General features: G+C 32.3%; 1 protein-coding gene across 10 annotated transcripts in view; it reads left to right on the forward strand.

Moving 5' to 3' along the window:
• PRKACB (protein kinase cAMP-activated catalytic subunit beta) overlaps positions 1–20,519 on the forward strand; it is a 104,984-nt gene extending 84,465 nt beyond the window's left edge. For all 10 annotated transcript variants that reach the window (XM_019715232.2, XM_019715236.2, XM_019715233.2 and 7 more), the window contains 4 exons: positions 628–723; positions 3,978–4,100; positions 10,830–10,994; positions 17,198–20,519. In XM_019715232.2, the coding sequence (XP_019570791.1) occupies positions 628–723; positions 3,978–4,100; positions 10,830–10,994; positions 17,198–17,323 (510 nt within the window). In that variant the 3' untranslated portion in view covers positions 17,324–20,519. The remainder of the gene's footprint in view (positions 1–627; positions 724–3,977; positions 4,101–10,829; positions 10,995–17,197) is intronic.
• Positions 20,520–21,249: the final 730 nt, after the last annotated feature.

A 21,249-nucleotide genomic window follows, 5' to 3' on the forward strand; every position in this document is an offset into this window, starting at 1 on the left:
ATTTCAAGTGTTTTATATGTGTCATCTCTTCTAATCCTGATAACGCTATGAAGTTTTAAGTACTAATGGATATCCTCATTTTAAGGCCGATGAAACTAAGGCACAGCAAGGTCACACAGGTAGAGCCGGAGTGGAACCCAGGTAGTCTGTTCCCAGAGTCCATGCCTTTATCACTACAATGCAGTTGCCAAAGGAACTCTGGGTACCAATACTGGACTGACTGGTGGCAGTGTTTTCTTTCCATTTCTGCTACTAACTGAGTGGGAGCATCCCTTTTTACACATTATCAGGAGATTTTCTCCATGATGCTTTTGCACTTCTGATGATGTAATTAACAGCAGAGGACTTGTTGGACTAAAGAAATACTTCTCGCACTACTTCATTTTTATTAAAACTATTTTGGGGTTCATTTGCTTCTTTGCTTGAGTCAGAGAAAGGTTATATAAGCAGGTGTTGTTTTAACCTGCGTTCACTGAACAGTGGCGCTCATGGATTAGTCTCAATTATATTGACTTACTGTTTTCTCTGGTTTTAATTTTAACCCTTTTTTAAACTTTCAACTTAAGTACAAGAAGTACATTTACTGTGAAAGAATAAATGTTCACAGCTATTTTTTGTCTTTCATAGGTCACAGACTTTGGGTTTGCCAAAAGAGTTAAAGGCAGAACTTGGACCTTATGTGGCACTCCGGAATATTTGGCTCCAGAAATAATCCTCAGCAAGGTATATTTATAATGTCACTACGGAAGAAGTAGAAGTAGAAGGCATGCATTGGTGTGGACTTTTATGAAAACAGTTTATTAATCTAATGTTACATTTTTATTGAATCTAAATTATGAATTTAAATCTGTGTATAATTACTAAAGAATAGTTATTTAGAGTCTACTACTAATTCAGTAAACCCTGTCAGTTTTAATTCTGAATCTAAGAGAAATAGTGTGAATAAATCTGACCTACATCCATGTTTTGAAGCCAGCCCAAAGCATAACCTTTTCACAATTATTCCCAATAACAGGTCGCCTAAGAAGCCTTGCTCTGGGTTACACCAAGAGGCAAAGCTAAAGATGATATGCACTAGTTGTCCATTCCTCCTTTGTTTCAACTTTACCAGTTACATGAAAGAAATGTATGTGATGTAGTTGTTTTTGTTGTTTTTGTTTTTAATTTTGGTGTAATATTAGGAATATTACAGCAATTGAATACCGTGTTTATCTGAAAATAAGACCTAACCGGAAAATAAGCTGTAGCATGATTTTTCAGGATGCTCGTAATATAAAATAAGCCCTAGTGTGTCTTTTGGAGCAAAAACTAATATAAGACCCGGTCTTATTTCCGGGGAAATACAGTAGGGCTTATTTTATATTACGAGCATCCTGAAAAGTCATGCTAGGGCTTATTTTCCGGTTAGGTCTTATTTTCGGGAAACATGGTAGTTATAGTCTTAATTGAAGACAGTTCTACTTCTCTAAACAGTGAAAATGTGGTGAGAGAAACTTGTAATTGTATCTAAAAGGATGGTTTAACTTCTGTTTTCTTTTCCATCTCCATTCCTTACTGGAGAAAGCTAGAAAGGAGAAATTAATAATAAGTGGCCACAAACAGGAGCAAGGAAAGAGAAGGGATAAGACATGTGCCACGATATTTACAAACTGAATACCTACCTTCTGAATAATGGAAATTTGGCTAACCTATAGAAGTGTTAGAATAAAATGAAAGATTTCTTTCCGTTTTTCTCTCATTATCTTTCATAATTTAAATCTTTAACTTTTCAGTCTTTTGTAATCTAAATATCGTTGCTGTTAACACATTTCTTCTTTAACTACACTTAAATAATATGACAGAGTAAGTGCTAAAACTTTAAAAAATGTATATGTATTTTAAAAATAATAAATGTTCATTATACAAAATTTGGAAAATACAGAAAAATATAAAGAAACAGTAAAACAAAAACAACTATCATCTCACCACCCAGAGCCAGCCTTTTTTAAAAAACACTTTAATATATTTTTTCTACGCATGTTATCATAGTTGAGATATAATGAATGTGCAGTTTTATAGTCAGCTGTTTTCACGTCAATGGTAACAAGCATGCAAACATCACTCTAATGGCTTACTTGCAAATGTAACCACAAAATACTTTGCCATTCTTCTATTGCTGAATATTCAGGTTGTTTCCCTTTTTTTCCTATTATAAATAACTGTGATAAATGTCTTTGTGCATAAAGTTTTTTCTGCAGTTGAAATTATTATTTTTTAGGATAAATTCCTAGAAGTGGAATTAGTGGGTCAAAGGGTATAAATATTCTTAGGGCTCTCAATACATATTTCCAGTTGCTTTCCAAAAAGATCATAACATTTTACACTAGCAGTACTATATGAGAGTGCCTGTTTCTCCTCACTCTCTCCAGGATATTCTGATTTTTAAAATCATTACTAATTTAAGGGATAATAAATGATATTTTAAGTCTCAGATCTTTGATTAGATTTTTAGTACTTATAGCCATTTGTATTTCTTTGTGTGTGTGTGTGTGTGTGTGAATTAGTATTTCATGTCTTTTGCCCATTTATTTATTGTAACTTAGTTTTCCTTATTGATTTGTTTTTATGCTCTATACCTAGAGTATTAAAAGCATCTGGCACATTTATTATGAACATTAGTACACAATCTAAAACACAGAAATCAAAGTTTAGTAAAAGGATCTGGTTCAACATTACATGCTTTAATTATATAAAAATATTGTAATGAATGACAGTTCTAGTGAGTTAAATTAAGAGTTAAACAACCCATTTAATGGGTTAACTACCCATTTCTATTAGCAAAACAAAGTGCTATTCCTATAATACCTGTCTCTCCATTTTAGAAAACACAGAAGCAGAAAAAAGGAAAAGAAAATTTCTATATTGTACTGTATTTTAGCTAATAATTTGAAAACTAGTTTCCAAAACTAAAGTTTTGACAAAAGGTTGGAATGTGGAGAGTGGTGAAGGTAATTAATTAGAGGATACATTTGAGGGCAAACCAAAAGATCTGGCAAGAACTCAGCTCGTTCCTCTCCATAATTAAGTTATTTTTAATTTTTTTTCTTTTTTCATAATCTTTTTCTGCCAAATGACACTGATCATAGTTGTTAACAAACTTTATGTAAACGTGTTAATATTTTATTCATATTTTTATGTAAATACTCCTACATCTTAATTTTAGTAAATTTAATATGAAAAAGCAACCCAATTAAAAATTACCTTAACATTGGACATTTAGTTCACAATGTACTTTTTATACATGTTATTTCCTTTCATTTGATATATAGTCCTTGCAAAACCCCATGAATTAATTTTCTTTTCTGTATACGTTTTAGAGATGAGAAGCCAACAGTAGACAGCTAAAGTGAAGTATATATTTAAATATTTACATTTATTAGATTTCAAATTAAACTTTTAGCTTTCATAAGATCCTGTGAAATGGATAAAATTATCTTTAGTATATTTACCCTCCTGAAATCCAACAATATATAGTATTTTGTAGTCAGCCACACTATTTATTATGAAAGCCAATGTCTACTAGTTTGTTTCAAAACTTTTGACATTCCTACGTATTCTCTGGAAAATCTTGATTTATAAGACTATAGACCTGAAATGGACTTGAAGAGGTAATTTGGTCCAACTCCCTTCCTCTTGTTGAGCAGCAACTAAATTATTCCAATTAAATAGGGGATATGTTATTGTCTATAATATTCTTAATGATTTTAGGAAGGAAATTTAATCATATTTTCTAATATCCAATTCCAATATTTGGAAAAAATCTCTCTTTTGTTTAGTTTAAACCTGACCTTACACATTTTGTTCATTTTTTATTCCATCCTCAATAGTACCTGCTTATATATTTTTTTCCATATGCTTGAAGATCATTTTGAAGTTATCTATGACTTCATTCTCTTCTGAGTGAATTAATAATTCACATTTGGTGTTGGTTTTCTTAGGGCTACAATAAGGCAGTGGATTGGTGGGCATTAGGCGTGTTAATCTATGAAATGGCAGCTGGCTACCCCCCATTCTTTGCAGACCAACCAATTCAGATTTATGAAAAGATTGTTTCTGGAAAGGTAAGCAATACATTTTATTATTCTATTATTCATTATTTCTATGCATGAATTTTAAGCTTTGTAGATTGAAACCATTTGATATTATCAAAATATTACCCTCAGTTGGGAAAAATATGGAACTACCCATAGTTTCTGTCCTTGTATCTAGTATTCATTAAAGATATATGTTAAATCATTGAAGTCTCTTTTAAAGAAATGGACAATTTTACAAACAAATTAGCAAAATAATTAGACATTTTTCATTTTTGGTATTTTTATCAGTTGTAAAATGTAAAACCATAGCCCTAATTCTTAGTATTCCTTTAAATAAATAAAATTTATTAGTTATTTCATGTGGCTATCTCCTTGGAAAGATGTTTTAGGGGCTTTTTTATATGCCCTTGCTTTTGCAGGAGCGACTTCTTGATTGAATTATGTCAAACACCACAAAATTGAAAGCAAATATAAAACATATTTTTTAAGACAGAAATTCATAGAAATGATATAAATAATTGTTCATGTTGCTTGTAATCGCCATTGATTTGTATGTATGTATGTTTGTTTGTTTGTTTGTTTAAAAAGTATTCATTTTTGATCAGGGTGAAGACAATCTCAATGTCAACTTGTCACCTAATCATAAACTTGAACTTACAGTTTCACTGCTCTAAAGACAATGCACCTACTGATTTTGACAACATAACTAAAAATGAAAATATCCCTTCTGTTTCCTAGGGTTGTATGTTGAAAGAATAAACATAATCCCTTGCAATAGCCAACATTGGTACTTGGCCTACGTTTAAGATCAAAAGAGTAAAACAGGAGTAAAACAAGGCCAAGAGCAATTGAAACTTGATAACCCAACAAGTACAGATATCATTAGAAGACAGTAAGTTGCAGGCAACTAATAAAAAAAAAAAAAAGGCAGTTTCATCAACATAAAGTTTACATTTGGTTGAAAAGTGAGAGTCAACTATTCCATTATTAGGATGTGTGCCGATCCTAGTGGGTAACATGGAACCATAGAAACAAAACTTAAAAACCTTAAATATTGCTGATTTTTAGCAAATATAGAAATAACATTAACTTTTTTAAAACAGGAATAGATTTACTATTCTATTTATTTGGTTTTTTGTTTTGTTTCATTTTGTAATTGTGACCTTTGAAGGTAAAGAATAGGCTAACCAACCTAAAGAATCTGGAAGGAGATAGAGGAAAACCTCTATTTCCTTGTATTTGGGCCAGGTTCACAGTCTCCATTTAGTGTGAAAGCCGATCTTCAGCATCAATGAACTTAAAATTTGCAAGTTTGATATTCAAAAGGTAACCTGCATGTCGTAATCTAGTAAGTTATCTTTTTTACCAAATTTAAATCATGGACGCTGCATAGCTTGGTCTGTGAGAATAAGACACCGATAAAATGGGTCCATCCAGCCACCTAAAATCCACACTCAACACAGTATGTTCCATATGGCATAGTGTGTATGCAGTCTCCAGGGATCACAAGATTTCAGTTATATTTAACTATATTTTAGGGGGAAATTTTTGTAAAAAATAAATTCCTCTGACAGATAAGTAAACTAAAGCTAGGTATTGAAAGATTTACTCTAAGATAATACAGAAAGGCAGAATGAAGTATTTATATTTATTTTAAGTACTTAAGTATCACTTGCTGTCTCTGTTACTTTTGTGATCTCTCAGCTTCAGGTTTCTTATGTTTGTAATTGTTTTCACTAAGCAGTATATTGAAGTCACAGTGAAAGAACTTTGTAGATGAACAAAAGAAAACATCAAGAAAATTAACAAATAAAGCAGTGATTTATTTTTTAAGAATTTGAGAAGTGATTATGTAAAATTTCAAGAGAGAATAAGAACCAAAGGGCATAGGCAGAATAATGAGAGAAACAAAATACTTAAAATCAGTGAATAGGAGAAGCATATTTTACCAATACAAAAACTAAGAATGCAGAAGTCATAATACTTCCAAATAATTTAATTGCTGATAATTGCAAAGTTCCTGAATCTTTACTATATTGCTTTTATTTATACTTCATAAAAGGAATCAAATTATCTGACAAGGATGCTGTCACAACTAAATTTCATTTACTTAGAAAAATTGCTTTAGTTAAAATGAGTATATCTTCATCTTTATGAATTGGCCTCAGCTTGCCAGTCAGTCTACATTGTGTAAATTTTCTTCAGCTGTTTATGAATATGTTTTTATTTCATATCAAACTTTAACATTTAGGATTGGCTTAAAATTTAAATCTGCCTATGTCCTAAAACAGCAATTTAAGAAGAGTAGCAACATAAAATTTCATTATCATGATATCTGATTTTTTTTTCTTCGTTTATTTAGAAATATGGTAAGGTGTTTTGCTTTAACTAAAGGTGCCAGACTATCTCTTCCCATATAATAAATATTAAGTTATTTTCATTCCTTGTTTCCTTTACTCATTTAAAGTAGAACTCATAAGGGAGCATTTGAGATCTGGCACCTACCCTGCATATGTTGTCAGTTTGGTTCAAATAAACTCATAAAAATTCAAAAAAATAAAATGAAATAGAAGCAGAATATTGCCATTAGTGATCTCTAGGATCTGTATTACGTGAACATAAAATCGTATTCATTGTTTACCAATAAAACCATCTGCTTCACTCAAATTCAAACTAGAATATATAGCTCTTGACATTACAAAAATAATATTGTCTCCCTGCTTAGTAGCTAAAAGCCAAATAAGAGACTAACTAGTTTTTAAATTGTTTTAACTTTTCAAGTCATTAAAAATACAATTTTGGTCTTATAGTTGTGGATCCTATATTTATATTTTAAATTTTTAATGGTTTTAATGATACAATATATTGTTTAAGAATATAATTTTCATTCACAATTGTTTTTTCTAATTGCTTAAAACATATATTATTATTTTCTGCTACATTTTATGTTAATTGTATTTTCTATCCTGAAACCATATTATAAACATTATAGGTACTGATGAGTTATCAAAGTTAAACTAAAATGTATTTAATGAAGTGATTAATTCACTAAAATACATATATTTTGAACATTAGGTTGTTAAGTACTTTCTCTATTACAATATTTTAACTCAAGCTGGTATTTTTAAAGTCACAGAAAGATGATCAATCAGCTTGTTAGATTCTCTCCTACACATATTTTGCCTTTGAAAAAACAGAGGAGGTGTTATTTAAATGTCAAATTATTCATGCAATATTAAGGTTCAAGTTTAGAAATGCATAGTTGATAGAACAGTCTTATAATTCCTGCATTAACCATGCCTCATCCTAGCAATATATATGCTGTGTTTCTGTAGTCTTTAAATTTCATGCCTCAGTGTCATATACTTTATAACAAGAATCAGTTATAGTTTCCACAGCAACTCTACATGGTTGCATTACTTTTGGAAACATAAAATATAATTTTGTTTATTTTCTGTTTTTTGGTGGGTTTTTTTTTTGCTAATTTCAGTTTGATGAATCAGCATAGCTCTTTGAAAAGTTCAATGAACAAAGAAACTGTATTTCTGATTACATTGCAGAACAGTCATGGAAAAAAAAAACTTTCACAATACTTCTCATTATTTCTCCCCCAGTATACTTTAAGGCTATGACAGAGTCCCATCATTTACATGGCTTACTATGAGAGTATGAGCTACCTATCAGAATCTCTGGGGAAGAGGAGGGTGTGATGGGGATGTGAGGAGGATGTGTCTATAACTTGCAAAGGTTCCCAAGTGATTCTGATATCTACCATCACAGCTCCCCACTACTACTCCCCATTGGAGAATCACTGTTCTGAAGATTAAACAGATACTCACGCACATTAACTAATTCAAGGCCATCACTTTATCTGTATTCCAAAATAAAGAACTAGTTTATTTAGGTATATATATTTCTTATTTGTTACAGATAAATTATCTGAATTCAGAAGATGATTTATATGTAGCACATTACTGCCTACCTTTTTGAACACCATGAAGGGGAGAATAACTGACACATTACCTTAAACAGTTCACGCAGTCTCTTTTCTAAACTAAGATAGGTCACTGCAGATAAGTGATTTCTTTGGAATCTAAACAAAGAATGTAACCACTGTATAGATAAATTTTGTAATTTTTCAAGTAGACAGTGTGCCTTTTTAATATCCTATATTCTCTAGTTTTTACTCCAATTAGGATAAATGAGGAAATGTGCATCAAATATTTTTAAGATAAAATTTTTCAGTCTTTTATAAGGTTTTTGACAATAACTATTATCAGATTATTGAATCATGGAAGTAGTGTAAAATAATTAGAAGTTTATACCCTGGAGTCCGAGTACCTATTTTGAATTAACAGCTCAACCACTTACCAGCTCTGTAGTCGTGGGCAAATTACTTAATCTCTATAGGGCTCAATTGCATCACCTTTAAAATGGGGATAATAATCATACTTAACCTCAGTGTCATGTTTTGGATTTTATGAGCCAGTGCATATAAACCATTTGGCACAGTGCCTAACTTCTAATCAGGCATTGTGTCAGAAGTAAAACCTAGTGAAGGTGTCTTTTTGTTGTTGTTTTTAACAGCATAAAACCTTTTATAATCTGTGATAATGCAAGCTTTGCAAAAATGGGCTTTTAGTTGCTAATTTATGAGTTGACCTCAAATCCTGGTCATTTATTAGCCATTCAACCTTCAAATAGTCGTCTGTTGCTCACCAATGACTAGTTTTCCTCTGGTGTGACAATGGTTTTAGTTTATTATTTACATTAAAATTTTTTGCTCTGTCACTAGCAGAAAAAAGAACATTTCTGCATAAAGAAATGAATAGAGCTGCAATTATGCTTCTCAAGCACATACATAAGAAACACTCAGAGATAGAAGCTCAGATTTTCAGGCTCAATGTCCCCGTCATCTGAAGTCAGTCCCAGGAATCTGCCTTTTCATTCTGTACTCTCCTCGTTCATTCCAGTGGAAGCGGGTCACATTTTTTTACAGAATAGCATGAGGGTGGCAAAAGATTATGGTTATGAATCGAGCACTGCCATAGAATTTAGCTTTGCATGCTAATGATTTAACTCTACTTTGAGAACATGAGTGTGTAAGTCAAGTACATTGAGCTTTTTGAACGTCCGAGTATGAATTAAGGAGTTCTATGTGTTTGAAGATAGTGTGATAAGGAGCAAAATTCGTGAAGCTGGGAATCATAAGGCTACATATCTAGTCCGAGCTCTGCCCTTTATAGTCTAATGATTTGCTAAGTTATATAATGTCTGAATCTTAATTTCTCCATCTTTAGAAAAGAGTTGATACTGTATTCACTGAGTATGTCACATCTAATTAGGATGTAAGTTCCATGAAATCAAAGACTTTGTTTTTGCTCTCTGCTATATATCCAGTGCCTAGAACAACGCCTGGTACATAGTAGACACTCAATAAGTAACTACATTATTTGAAATGATCTAATAAATTCTGGAAATAAAAACACAAAAATGGCCTCCCATCCAGGAGTTCACAGTTTGGGGGAGATGGACATGCACAAATACCAAAGCATGGTTAAATTAATGAGTGCGCTGTGAAGATCAACTGAGGTAATGTAATGATGCACTATTCAAATTATAAGGTGATGGCGGCACTTGTAGAGAACCAAAGTAAGAATGCAAGGAGTTCAGAAACGGGTCTGTTAACCCTTTAAAGCATTTTTGACAGAGGTCTATAGTTAGTTTGAAGTCGAGGCCATAATAACCTGGATAAGAGTGTTTGTGTTTAGTGGAGGTGGGAATATGCAGTTATAAGACTGGGTCTTATATAATACAGTATAAGACCCTGTCTTATTTTACTATAAGACCGGATCTTATACTGTATTATATAAGACTGATTGTCTGGCTAGGTCTTATTTTCAGGGAAACACGGTAATACATCACTTCAGTACCCATAGTAATAAAAGGGTGAGAACTGGGAGTTAGTTGGAGTAGAGAGTTAGAGGAGAAGAATGTGTTTAAACAACATAAACCAAAAAAATACTTAGATCTCCTATGAATGATACATTACTTTATTTATTGCCTAGAATATAACATCTGTAGTTATTTTGGGTTTTTTGTTTGTTTTTAAGGCTCAAGGCCAGTCTACTAATTCTAAAGTCTTCGTAATTCAGGAGGTGGAAAATGCTTTTGAACCAATCTAAATCATTTTTACACTGTTGCATAACAGCATAATTATGCTTAAAAGTCACCCACTAATAAATGAAAAATAGTTTCATATGCTGTGAAAGGCAGTGTGGGTTTTTATAATCATTTTTAGACTTCCTGTTTATAATCTCTTTTCAAAATGTGCATACTGATAACTTTATATGCTGCTTTTTCTATTTAAATTACAAGTTTAAATTTGTGTATCTCTAAGACAGAGGTTTGTAATGAAGGATCCAACGGGTGTCGCTTAAAGATGGGTGAACCTTCTGATGTTGCTGGAAAAGTATGTGATGCACATTTTTCTGGAAAGAGGTCCATGTTATCAAAGAGGGTTTATGACCAAAACAAGGCCCTAAGAGAACAGTTTTAGTTCATTCACCCAAGTATCTTCTTTAAGATTACTACGGGGACTGAAATGTGTAGTTAAAAGTATTGGAATGTCATCGCTACATATTTTTGTTTATATAATAACCTATCACCTTAAAAAAAAAGACACTTTTCTGAAGTCAAAACAGAAATACCATGCATCTTGGAATGTGTGTTTTACCACGTGGCGTGTTTGTGCAGGTTCGATTCCCATCGCACTTCAGTTCAGATCTCAAGGACCTTCTACGGAATCTGCTGCAGGTGGATTTGACAAAGCGGTTTGGAAATCTAAAGAACGGTGTGAGTGATATAAAAACTCACAAGTGGTTTGCCACAACAGACTGGATTGCTATTTACCAGAGGAAGGTGAGTCTTTTCTTTCTTTAATTTGAAAGCTTAAAAAAAAAAAAAAAATTGGTATTTAAAAAAAACAGGAACAAACTCATAGATACAGAGAACATTTTGATGGTTGCCAGATGGGCGGGGGCATTGGGAGTGAGTGAAAAGGGGGAAGGGATTAAGAAGTACAAATTTGTAGTTCCAAAACAGTCACAGATGTAAAGTATAGCATAGGGAATATAGTCAATAATATTGTAATAACTGTGTATGGTGTCAGATGGGTACAAGATTTATCAGGGTGATCACTTCATAAGTTACATAAATGTCTAATCACTATGTTGTACACCCTGAAACTAATATAGTATTGTATGCCAACTGTAATTGAGAAATACAAAAATATTTTAAAATAGAAATACAAATAAATAATATACGTAGTGGAAATATTTTCAACTTAACACATGGTTTTAATTTTTTTACCTTCTAAATCAGTCCTATGCAAAACTTAAAGGAACTTTATATCCCACAACTTAAAAATGAGTTTTCTCATTGATAAAAGAGAAAGTATATATTGTTTTGACCGTCAATTTGAAATGTTTTCCTTGTTAAATTTTTCCTACCCATGCCTCTAACTCTTCACAATACCGTGGTAATTATACATTAGACAATGTCCTAAGGGTTTGCATTTCAAAACTAACATGAAGCCACATTCAAAACACAATATGTAAACAAATATAGTCTCCAACCCAGAATTGGCACACAGGGAGATTTAATAACATTTAATTGCTAGATTCATCAGATATTTTTCAGCCTTTATCACTTCATCTTTGTAATAAATAAAAACATGCAAGAAAAGTTTTTCCTTTGCTGAATTACCTTTATCTCTCCTTTTGCTTCTTAAATATCCCGTTAAAGATAATTTGTATTAATAAAGTATTTTCATCTTGAATATGTTTAATTTTTTTATAAAACCAAAGCTTCTAATGTTTTAGACTTGCCGTTTTTAATAATGCTGTGCAGCCACATGATTGAATTTCCTTAGGGGGAAAAAATGTAAATGCTTTAATTAAGTATTAATTGCTCAGTTTTTCTAATTTATATATTTTATAAAGGATTATAAAAGCAAAGCATTAAAAAAATTTTAATGCAGCAAATAGAAAACGTAGCAAGACCAAAACAAAGTGAGTGCAGCATAGCCTCTACAGTCCGTAAGAGGGTTTCAGAAACTCTTTAACCATTCAATTCATGAAGCATAACTGTTAGCATCATTATCTCAACTGGATATGTTATGTAGTCATGAAAAAAGTCCTTAGCAATTTAAAATAGATGTCAGAGCTCATAAATAAACGTTTCATATTTTCATATTATTTTCTATTTTTATTTATTTTTACTTACTTATTTTTTATTAAAGTATAGCTGACATACAATATTATCTTAGTTTCAAGTGTACAACATAGTGCTTCTATGTTTATATATCTTATGATGTGATCACCAATATGTCTAGTTTCATATTTTTTCTAAATTTTTAGCTCACTACAGTGTCCAGTACTTTATAATTAATTAAAAGAAACTCTGTAACTTCTCATTTTAATCTTCGAAGTTATCCTGTGGGATAGTGGTACCATTTTCCCATTTTACTGATAAGAAAATCAGCTCAGATAGGTTAACTACTTTAAACATAATCATATAGCTGCTAAGTAACACCTATATTTGATCCCAAGTTCTTCAAATTTCTAATTCCAGGCTCACATTACCCCTTTAGAGACTTTTTTAACATGGTTATTAAAATGAAGCCCCAAACCACTGAACAATACATTGTTTCATAAGATCTTTATAGATTTTAACATATCACGTGCTTAACTTTTATGCGTTGAGCATTTTTAGAGTAGCAAGACTGCCTCAAAGGGCAGCAGAGAAAGAGCATGAACTCGGGTTAGGTGGCGACTGGCCTGAATCCCAGCTCAACCAACCATTAGCAGTATGATATTGAGCAAAATATTTAAACTCTCTAAAGCATCAGTTTTCTGATCCTTAAAATTTGGGTTAGAGAATGCAAAAGAAATACTAGTCTGGGGAGAAAGATAAGATAGATTAGTCCAGGCTGTATTTTTCTGGTTGAAGAATGTTTCATATGGTCATAATCAGGCTTCAGACCGTTAATATTATAATTACCTCCTACACAGTTCGTTTCAGTGACTTATTTAATGTATATTTTCTTTTGGTGTTTTTTGATCTAACTTCTTTTTGTTGTCATTGTTTAATAATGAGCCAATTATCCTCTCAGCATTTGTTGAATAATGCTTTTTTGGCCCCATATTTGAAATTCCAACTTTACTAATATTAAGTTATTATATACCTCAGTCTGTTTCAGAACTTTCTTTCTTATGAGTTTTTTTTTGGTCTATTCTTATACTGTACACTATACCATTTTATGTAGCTTTACAATGTGTTTTTTTAAGTTTTCAAAATATTTACATTTAACGTGGAATTCTTATATTCATGAAGAAAAATTTCATAATTAAATATTTTTCCAGCTTTTTATATTATACTAAAATACACATAACATAAAAGTTACTGTCTTAATCATTTGTAAGTGTACAGTTCAGTGGTATTAAGTATATTCATACTGTTTGCAACCATTACCACTATCCATCACCAGAACTTTCCATCTTGCAAAAGTGAAACTGTACCCATTAAAGAATTCCTCCCCTCTTTTATTGGTCTTTCCAAATAGTTATATTTCATTTGGGACTCGTAATTGGGATTATAGTATATTAATTAGAAGAGAACCAAAATCTTGAGAATTCTTCATCATGAATATGTTATGTTTCTACATTTATTCAAATATTTTCTCCCATTCAGTCAAGTTTTAGAGACACCTCCCCTATGCAAATCCAATTTCTTCCTTAAAGTTATTCCTTAAATTTATATTTTGGTTGCTATTATGAATGAGTTTGCTTTCCCAATATAGTAGAATACAGGAGAAAACATGATTTCTATGTTTATATTGTAATTGGACACCTTACTCAACTCTGTTATTGATTGCCATATATTTTTCATTGATTCCCTTGGAGTTTATTGACGCATAATTGCCAGGGGCAGAGGTATCATTTGCCTCTTCTTTTTCAATATTTTTATCTTTTACTTCTATTTTGTTTTATTATACATGCTAGAATGTCTAGAATAATGTTTTAAAACAGTAGGGCTATTGATCTTCTTGTCTTGTTCTAGTTTGGAATGAGAATGCCTTTCCTGTTTTACCATCAAATATGAAGTTAGCTCTTTGTCTTGGATAAGTATTCTTGATCAGGTTAAGGAAATATTCTTGATTCCTAGTAGACTGTATTTTATCTTCCTTGACAAGGTACTATGATAAAGTATATTGGTGAGATAACCTCACATTCCTGAAGTGAACACCATTTAGTCATGGGATTTTATTATTTTAATATCTGCCTGAAATCAATTTGCTAAAATTTTGTTTAGGATTTTTACTTCCATAGTCATAAGTTTTATTGACCTGTAGGTTTTGTTTTTCTGGGGTTCAGATTATATGGATTCATAAAATTAGTTTGGAAATTTTCTATGTTTTTTATTATTTAGGAAATTTAAGGAATATAGGAATTATCATGTATTTATTCCTTGGAAGTTTTAACAAACTAATTCTTTGGATGTTGGTCTCTTCAATATTTTGCCTTTTCTTGAGCCAATTTTAGAAATGTGTATTTTCTTATAAAATCATCCACATCCCTTTGTAATTATCACTGTTTATATTATCTTTATTGTTAGTTAATACTGCATTTATATGTACTCATATTAGATTTGCTGGACTTTTGTCCATTGTTTTAGTATTTTAAAGATCTTTGATATATTTTAAATATTTTCATATTATATTTAGAAATAAAAATTTTTGCTGTTACTTAGCAAACATTTATTAATCTATACACATCATGTATTGTATTTTTAACAATTATTCTTAAAATGATATAAGAACTGAACTGCTACTGCTCATTTAGAGTTCATGTGCTTTCCAAAGGGATCGACTTATCCCAGGTAGTAAATGGCTTATGTGCCAGAAGGTACCACGCCATAACTAACAGGTTATAGTATTGGGCAAATTGATCTACAGCAAATCTTGATTATGAATAGAAATGGACTTGGGGAATCCCAGGATAATTTACAAATAGAAATAATTCAGTATTTTAATGTAGCCATTTAGTTTAATATTGTCTCAATTATAACTATGCACAACAGTTCAAAAATAATAAATCTGTGTAGTTCCATAGTCTCTTTTAATTCACTGACCAAGTGCTCCTGAACAGTGAAATAGCCAAAGGCATCTAGTCGAAGGACAAGAAACAAGAAAATAGCCTGGACAACTCAAACTGTACAGTCATTCTCTTGAGATGATGTCCCAATAGATGTGATCCTAAATTGCTTCCTGACTAGACATGAGGTGACTGTCTCCTTAGCTCATTTTTCTCTTTGGTGTAAACAGTATAGTCCATTCCCTAAAGCAGGTCATGCAAGGCAACCAGCTGGCAACCAGAAAGATGGTATTAGCTCTTCTGTCCTACTTAGTTGTTACTTTATTCTTCGTAAATGTCTTGTTTGTATGCATATCTTAGTATAGTCGTGCATATAAATAATTCATAAATAAATAACTGTACATATACTGGTGATGAATTTGCAACGTGTTATTAAAAGTCATATAAATCAAAATACTTTGGAGACTACTGGTGTATATTAGAAAGAACTCTGGACCAGTAGTGGAGTGTCATGAAGTTGAGACCTGCCTCCGCCACTGATTAGTCCTGTGAATTTGGTCAACTTTCTGTTTTATAATCTATAAAATGGGAATAAGGATACCTGCCCTGCCTCTCTCACAGTGTTATACTGAGGAAGAAATGACACAGCTGTGTGCATAATTATTTGTCAACACTATAGATGCTGTATAAATTGTCATATTATTTTTTCAGCATTTAAAATCTTTCTCTCAAACATATTCAATGCAGCACATAATCTTATCAAGACCATATTTTAAATAATGGAAAGACATTTTACTTTTAGGACCCCAGGAGAAAAATGTTCAGAATTTAATAATTCTATAATTCTAAAATAGGTATGGTTTTTCCAACTTCCCAGAAAGTTTTAATAGCCTGATATCTTAAACAAAATATACTTAGGAATTTAAAAAAGATGGAGGTTAAAAGTAAGAATTATCTGTAACCTCGGGAGAAAGGAATTAAGGAAAAGGGGGGTAGAAAAATAAAAGCTTTAAGAAACAAAGAACTGATAAAGGAAAAATTGGAGTTTTATAACTTTCAGTGACAGCATTTTGATGCCAAGTTAATTATCTTAGAAATCTCTTAAGTTGTACTATTCCTTGAATGAAAATGTTGAGATTAATAGCAAACCTACTGTTTGCTGCTTTTTCTAATGCTGTTATCTTTTAGGGTCTTAAAGGCATTTAAAGATACTACCAAGTAATAATACTAGGAATTTATTTTCCTGAGTGTTTGGAAACTCTCAGGCATTTGTTATTCCTTATTTCCTTTGTTCCATACCACCAAACAATTAAGGCAATTCTTACATTTACAACCTGGAGATATTGTCACATCCCACAAGGTAAGGGCTCCGTGCTACAAGACGCCCCACCACCACCACTTCAGACACCAATCACAAGTGCAGTTAGTCACCAGTGCTTTTGACTAACCAGCTACAGGTTGAAGGTTCCCACAAACCCTTCCTGGGGTTAGATTAATTTGCTTGAGCCTAAGAAACTTGACTTACTATGTTAGCGGTTTATTATAAAAGGATATAACTCAGGAACAGCCAGATGGAAGAGATCCATAGGATAAGGTATGTAGGAAGGGGCTCAGAGCTTCCTACTCTCTCCAAGCCTGTCACTCTCCCCAAATCCCCACTTGTACATCAAAGCTGAAGCTCTACAACCCCTTTTGGGATTTTATGGAGGTGGCATTGCAGTAGGCGTGATTCATTAAGTCATTGGCCTTTGGTGATTGAACTCAATTTCTAGCCCCTCTCAGGGGGTGTGACTGAAGGTTTTAGTCCTCTAATCGTATAGTGGGTCCCCTTGGCAACCAGTCCCCATCCTTAGATTACCCGGGGTCATTCCAAAAGTCACCTTATTAACATAACAGAAGATACCTTTACCACTCTCTACACTTAGGAAATCCCAAGGGTTTTTATTTTTCTCTCTATCTCAATTATAGGTTGAAGCTCCATTCATACCAAAGTTCAGAGGCTCTGGAGATACGAGCAACTTTGATGACTATGAAGAAGAAGAAATCCGTGTCTCTATAACAGAAAAATGTTCAAAGGAATTTAGTGAGTTTTAGAGATGAGCAAGGAGATCACATCAGAGCTCAGGCTCAGTCTTTGCACTCTGTTGAGAGATAAGGTGGAGCTGAGACCGTCCTTGTTGAAGCAGTTACCTAGTTCCTTCATTCCAGCGACCGAGTGAAGTTTTTATTGCCATCATCTGTGTGTGCACTCTACGTCCACCTTTGTAACAAGGCACCGCTAAGCAAGCATTGTCTGTGCCATAACACAGGACTAGAACTTTCCTGCTTCTCTTTGGTTTGTCTTTCTCCTCTCCTCCTACATCCATTTCTTCCTTTTTCATTTTCATTAGTTTTTCTACAAACAGTGCTCCATCTTACTTTATTGGTGTTTCAAATGGGCAGTGTTATGGCTATGTGGTATTTGAACAGAAGGGTAAGTTTTGCTTTTAGTAGTCCTTGCCAATATTTTTGTTGGCCAATGGCTGGAAGATATACTTTCTAATACTTAATTTTACTTTGAGTAGCTCAGACTCAGTGTTTCCAGAACTCTTAAGAATTTTTGAGGATAGAATATTTTATCACCAGGGAAATATATACGAATTAAAACAATAACTTCCTTAGAATTCACTGTTTTGGAATACATTTGAATAGACTAATATAGAGTAGCTAGACCAGCAGTTTGGATTCCTATAGATCAGGGGTTCTATTTCCCGTCACTCTTTTTATATCATCCTTCCCTTGAGTAATTAAGTGACCAGCCTGCACAGTGTGACAAATGTGTGTCATTCACAAGAAAAAATAATGATACGGTTCATTATCACCCACATTCTCTCACTTGGTACCAGCATTTCTGTAGGTATTAGAGAAGAGTTCTCTAAGATTTGTAAATTTTGACTCTTCCATAAGGGTTTTAACCAGTATTTTAATAGAATTTGACTAATGAAAGTGACAAATTTTTAAGTTTCTCTAATAATCCTCATTGTAAGCTTCTTAAAGGAAAAGAACTAAAAAGAACATTAATGTGGACAAATGCTTTGCTAAATGAAACAAATGGATTGATTCTTATAAACAATATAGACAAATTCTTACTTACATGAGATTTTTTGTTTCTTTCGGTTTGTTCTGTGTGTCACAGTTAAGAACAAAGAAAGATCTTGCCAGGTAATTATTCTGGTGAACTATATTTGTCAGCCTGAGGTAGAGGTACTGTTGCGATTTCACTTTCATCCTATGCCTCATCGATGAAGAAAGGGACATATTTTCTAAAACTGCCACAGTTGTATTTTAATTTTGAGGTGTGATATTTTTAGACATGTAATAATTTCCAGCCTCTTCTTTCAGTAAATAGAATGTATGATCATGCGTATACAATTTTAGTATTGGAGTTTAGTTTTTTTAGTATTCTTTTTTGCCAACTGACTTAACATTGCGGTCATGTGGAAATTTCAAGCAATTTTGCACATTTAGTTTAGTGTTTGTTGAGAATCCATGGCTTAACTCAGTTTTTTTTGCTTTTAAATTTTTCCATCTGGTTTTATCTCTGTGTGTCAGTGACCTATCTTACAACAACACACCAAAATAGTTAAAAGTAAACTCAGTTAATTTTATATCATCAATTTACATGCACATAAGATGAGTTGTTTTTTAATCAAACTGATCTTAATATATATGAGCATTCTATTTGCCTCATTATCAGTGCAGGTAGGTCACTGACTCTACTTCATTTCATCTCTACCACACCCTTATAAAATCTTTGAAGACATTGAAAAAGCCAGTCCAAGATGTTTTCTGCATCAATCTGTACATCTTTTGGTTGTCTTGTGTTTCTGCATGGTTATGTCATTTACAAGCTGATACTGATTTCAGCTTTTGGTCCACCTATATTTAAAACGTGCAAGAAAAATATGAACTACTTCGCTGTAGCAAGTTTGATATAAGAAAAATACATCATCATGATAATAAATGTAAAACGTCATTTGTACAAAATATTTTCATTAGTTTTTTTATATTTCACTTAGACCCAAAAACATGCTAAACATTGTATTCTATATGTATGCTACAAATCCTATGGTAGCTTTGTTGTATATTATTGTAAAATTATTTTAATAAATCATGGGGATGACAATTTGATTATTGCATTTTAGTTTTCAGCGATTAAAAAGATTTCTATGAATTCTAATTTTTAAAAAAATGAAATTACTACTGTCCAGCACAACTTGCTGTAGAATCTATCTGGGTAGGTGACCACTAGGCAGTACATTGGTTTTGAGGGCTATTTAGCCATTCCATTTTGCTCTCTATTTAAAGGACATGAGCAAGCTTTTAAATGTATGAAGGGAGTCTATTTCCAACGAATCAAGTACACTGAATTAGAATATCTTAAAATTATACGAAATTCTCAGTTTTTGCCACAGTTTAGCCAAGAACAATATAAAAACTTGAACAAGAAATAAGTGGCATGAATCAGTATTTAACCTCAGATTACATTATTTGAAACGGAAGAAACTACATTTTTATTCAGTAAATAATGAGATGGCATTGTAGAGGAAGGAGCCCGAGACTGGAAGTCAAGTCGTTTGAGTTTCAGGCCTGGTCTGTCACTATAGTTTGACCTTGACCTCAGTTCTCTGATCCGGATTCATTAGGCAGTTTCTAAGGTCCCTTCTAACTTTCACATGTGATAAGATTCTATTTATTTCACATTTTGAAGGAATAACATGTTTTGAAGTAAATCTTGTTAAGGTGATATTTTAGGGCATCTTTTTTCTTATCTCTTATAGTGCTCTCACAATTCTTTGAATATCATGAGAACCATGTGTCTGTTCTGATTCCTTCTTCCTTCACTGATGCTAAATATCCAGTTGATATCAAACTATCAACCGACCAAAAACAAAAAAGGATATTGTGGCTTGTGGGTATTGCTGTCATGTTTTTGATATGTTCTTGTATCAACTGCCCATTGGCCTGAAAATACTCATTGTAAGCCTGAAAACAAAATCACTTTTCTTTCCCACTGACTGTTTTTTCTGCATATTGTAAGAATCAAATGAAATAATGTATGTGAAAGCACCTTGTAACCTGTAACCTATCAGTGTAAAGTGTTAAGGTATATTGTTACTTCATTAATTACTTCCTTGTTTAGAATGGAATTTCCTACACACTACTCTAGCTAGGAAATGCTGAAAACAACTGTGTTTTTTTTAATTAATTAATAACTGTAAAATTAAAGTATCTTCAAAGGATAAAACAATTTCTTGAGTCTTGAATTCTATTTGGTGCCCTACCTTCCTGATGTATTTTCTGCAGACATTACAGATGCATGTAGAGTCCTAGTTTTTACATGTTTGAACTGATCTTTTGGTGGTGGGAGCAGAGCAAGAGAAGGAGGAAGGTCTAACATCTACTCCAACCGGGTGTTTACTAAGAAACTACTAGATTCATTCCATAGTTTCTAAAAAGTGTTTCTACTTCTTCCTCATGCTGTTAGTCCAAATTGCTCTTAATATAATGTGGAAAATATCCATCTTTAAAGAACTGACCCTGCAAGGACCCTCATCCTTATATTGTGACAGTGAATGTGAATTTATTCTTTTTCTCCAAAAGTGCCTTTGAGCTTCACATTTCCTCTTCCAGTGTTAGCCAGGTTAATTAGTGTGTGTTCCATAACTGTCCTTGTCTTCAAGAAACAATTTTTTAGATAATTATTTTAATAGCTTGCCATTTTTTATTGCTATGATTGTTCCTGCAAATATTTATAAATATTGATGCATTTTAAAACATGGTGCTTATTATTTTTGTTCCTGTGACTGCTTCATTTTATCATTGTTAGAGCTTAATATAAATCCTAGTTTGCTCATTTCCTTATATGACTATCATGATTATTAAAATCTGGACTTATCTTTACTACAGGACTATCATCATTTGAAATCCATTTAATGTTTTTCTTATGCACAAATAGAGCATGTGAGGTTAAATATTTT

Source organism: Rhinolophus sinicus, linkage group LG06 (genome assembly GCF_036562045.2).
Source record: "Rhinolophus sinicus isolate RSC01 linkage group LG06, ASM3656204v1, whole genome shotgun sequence".
NCBI lineage: Eukaryota > Metazoa > Chordata > Mammalia > Chiroptera > Rhinolophidae > Rhinolophus > Rhinolophus sinicus.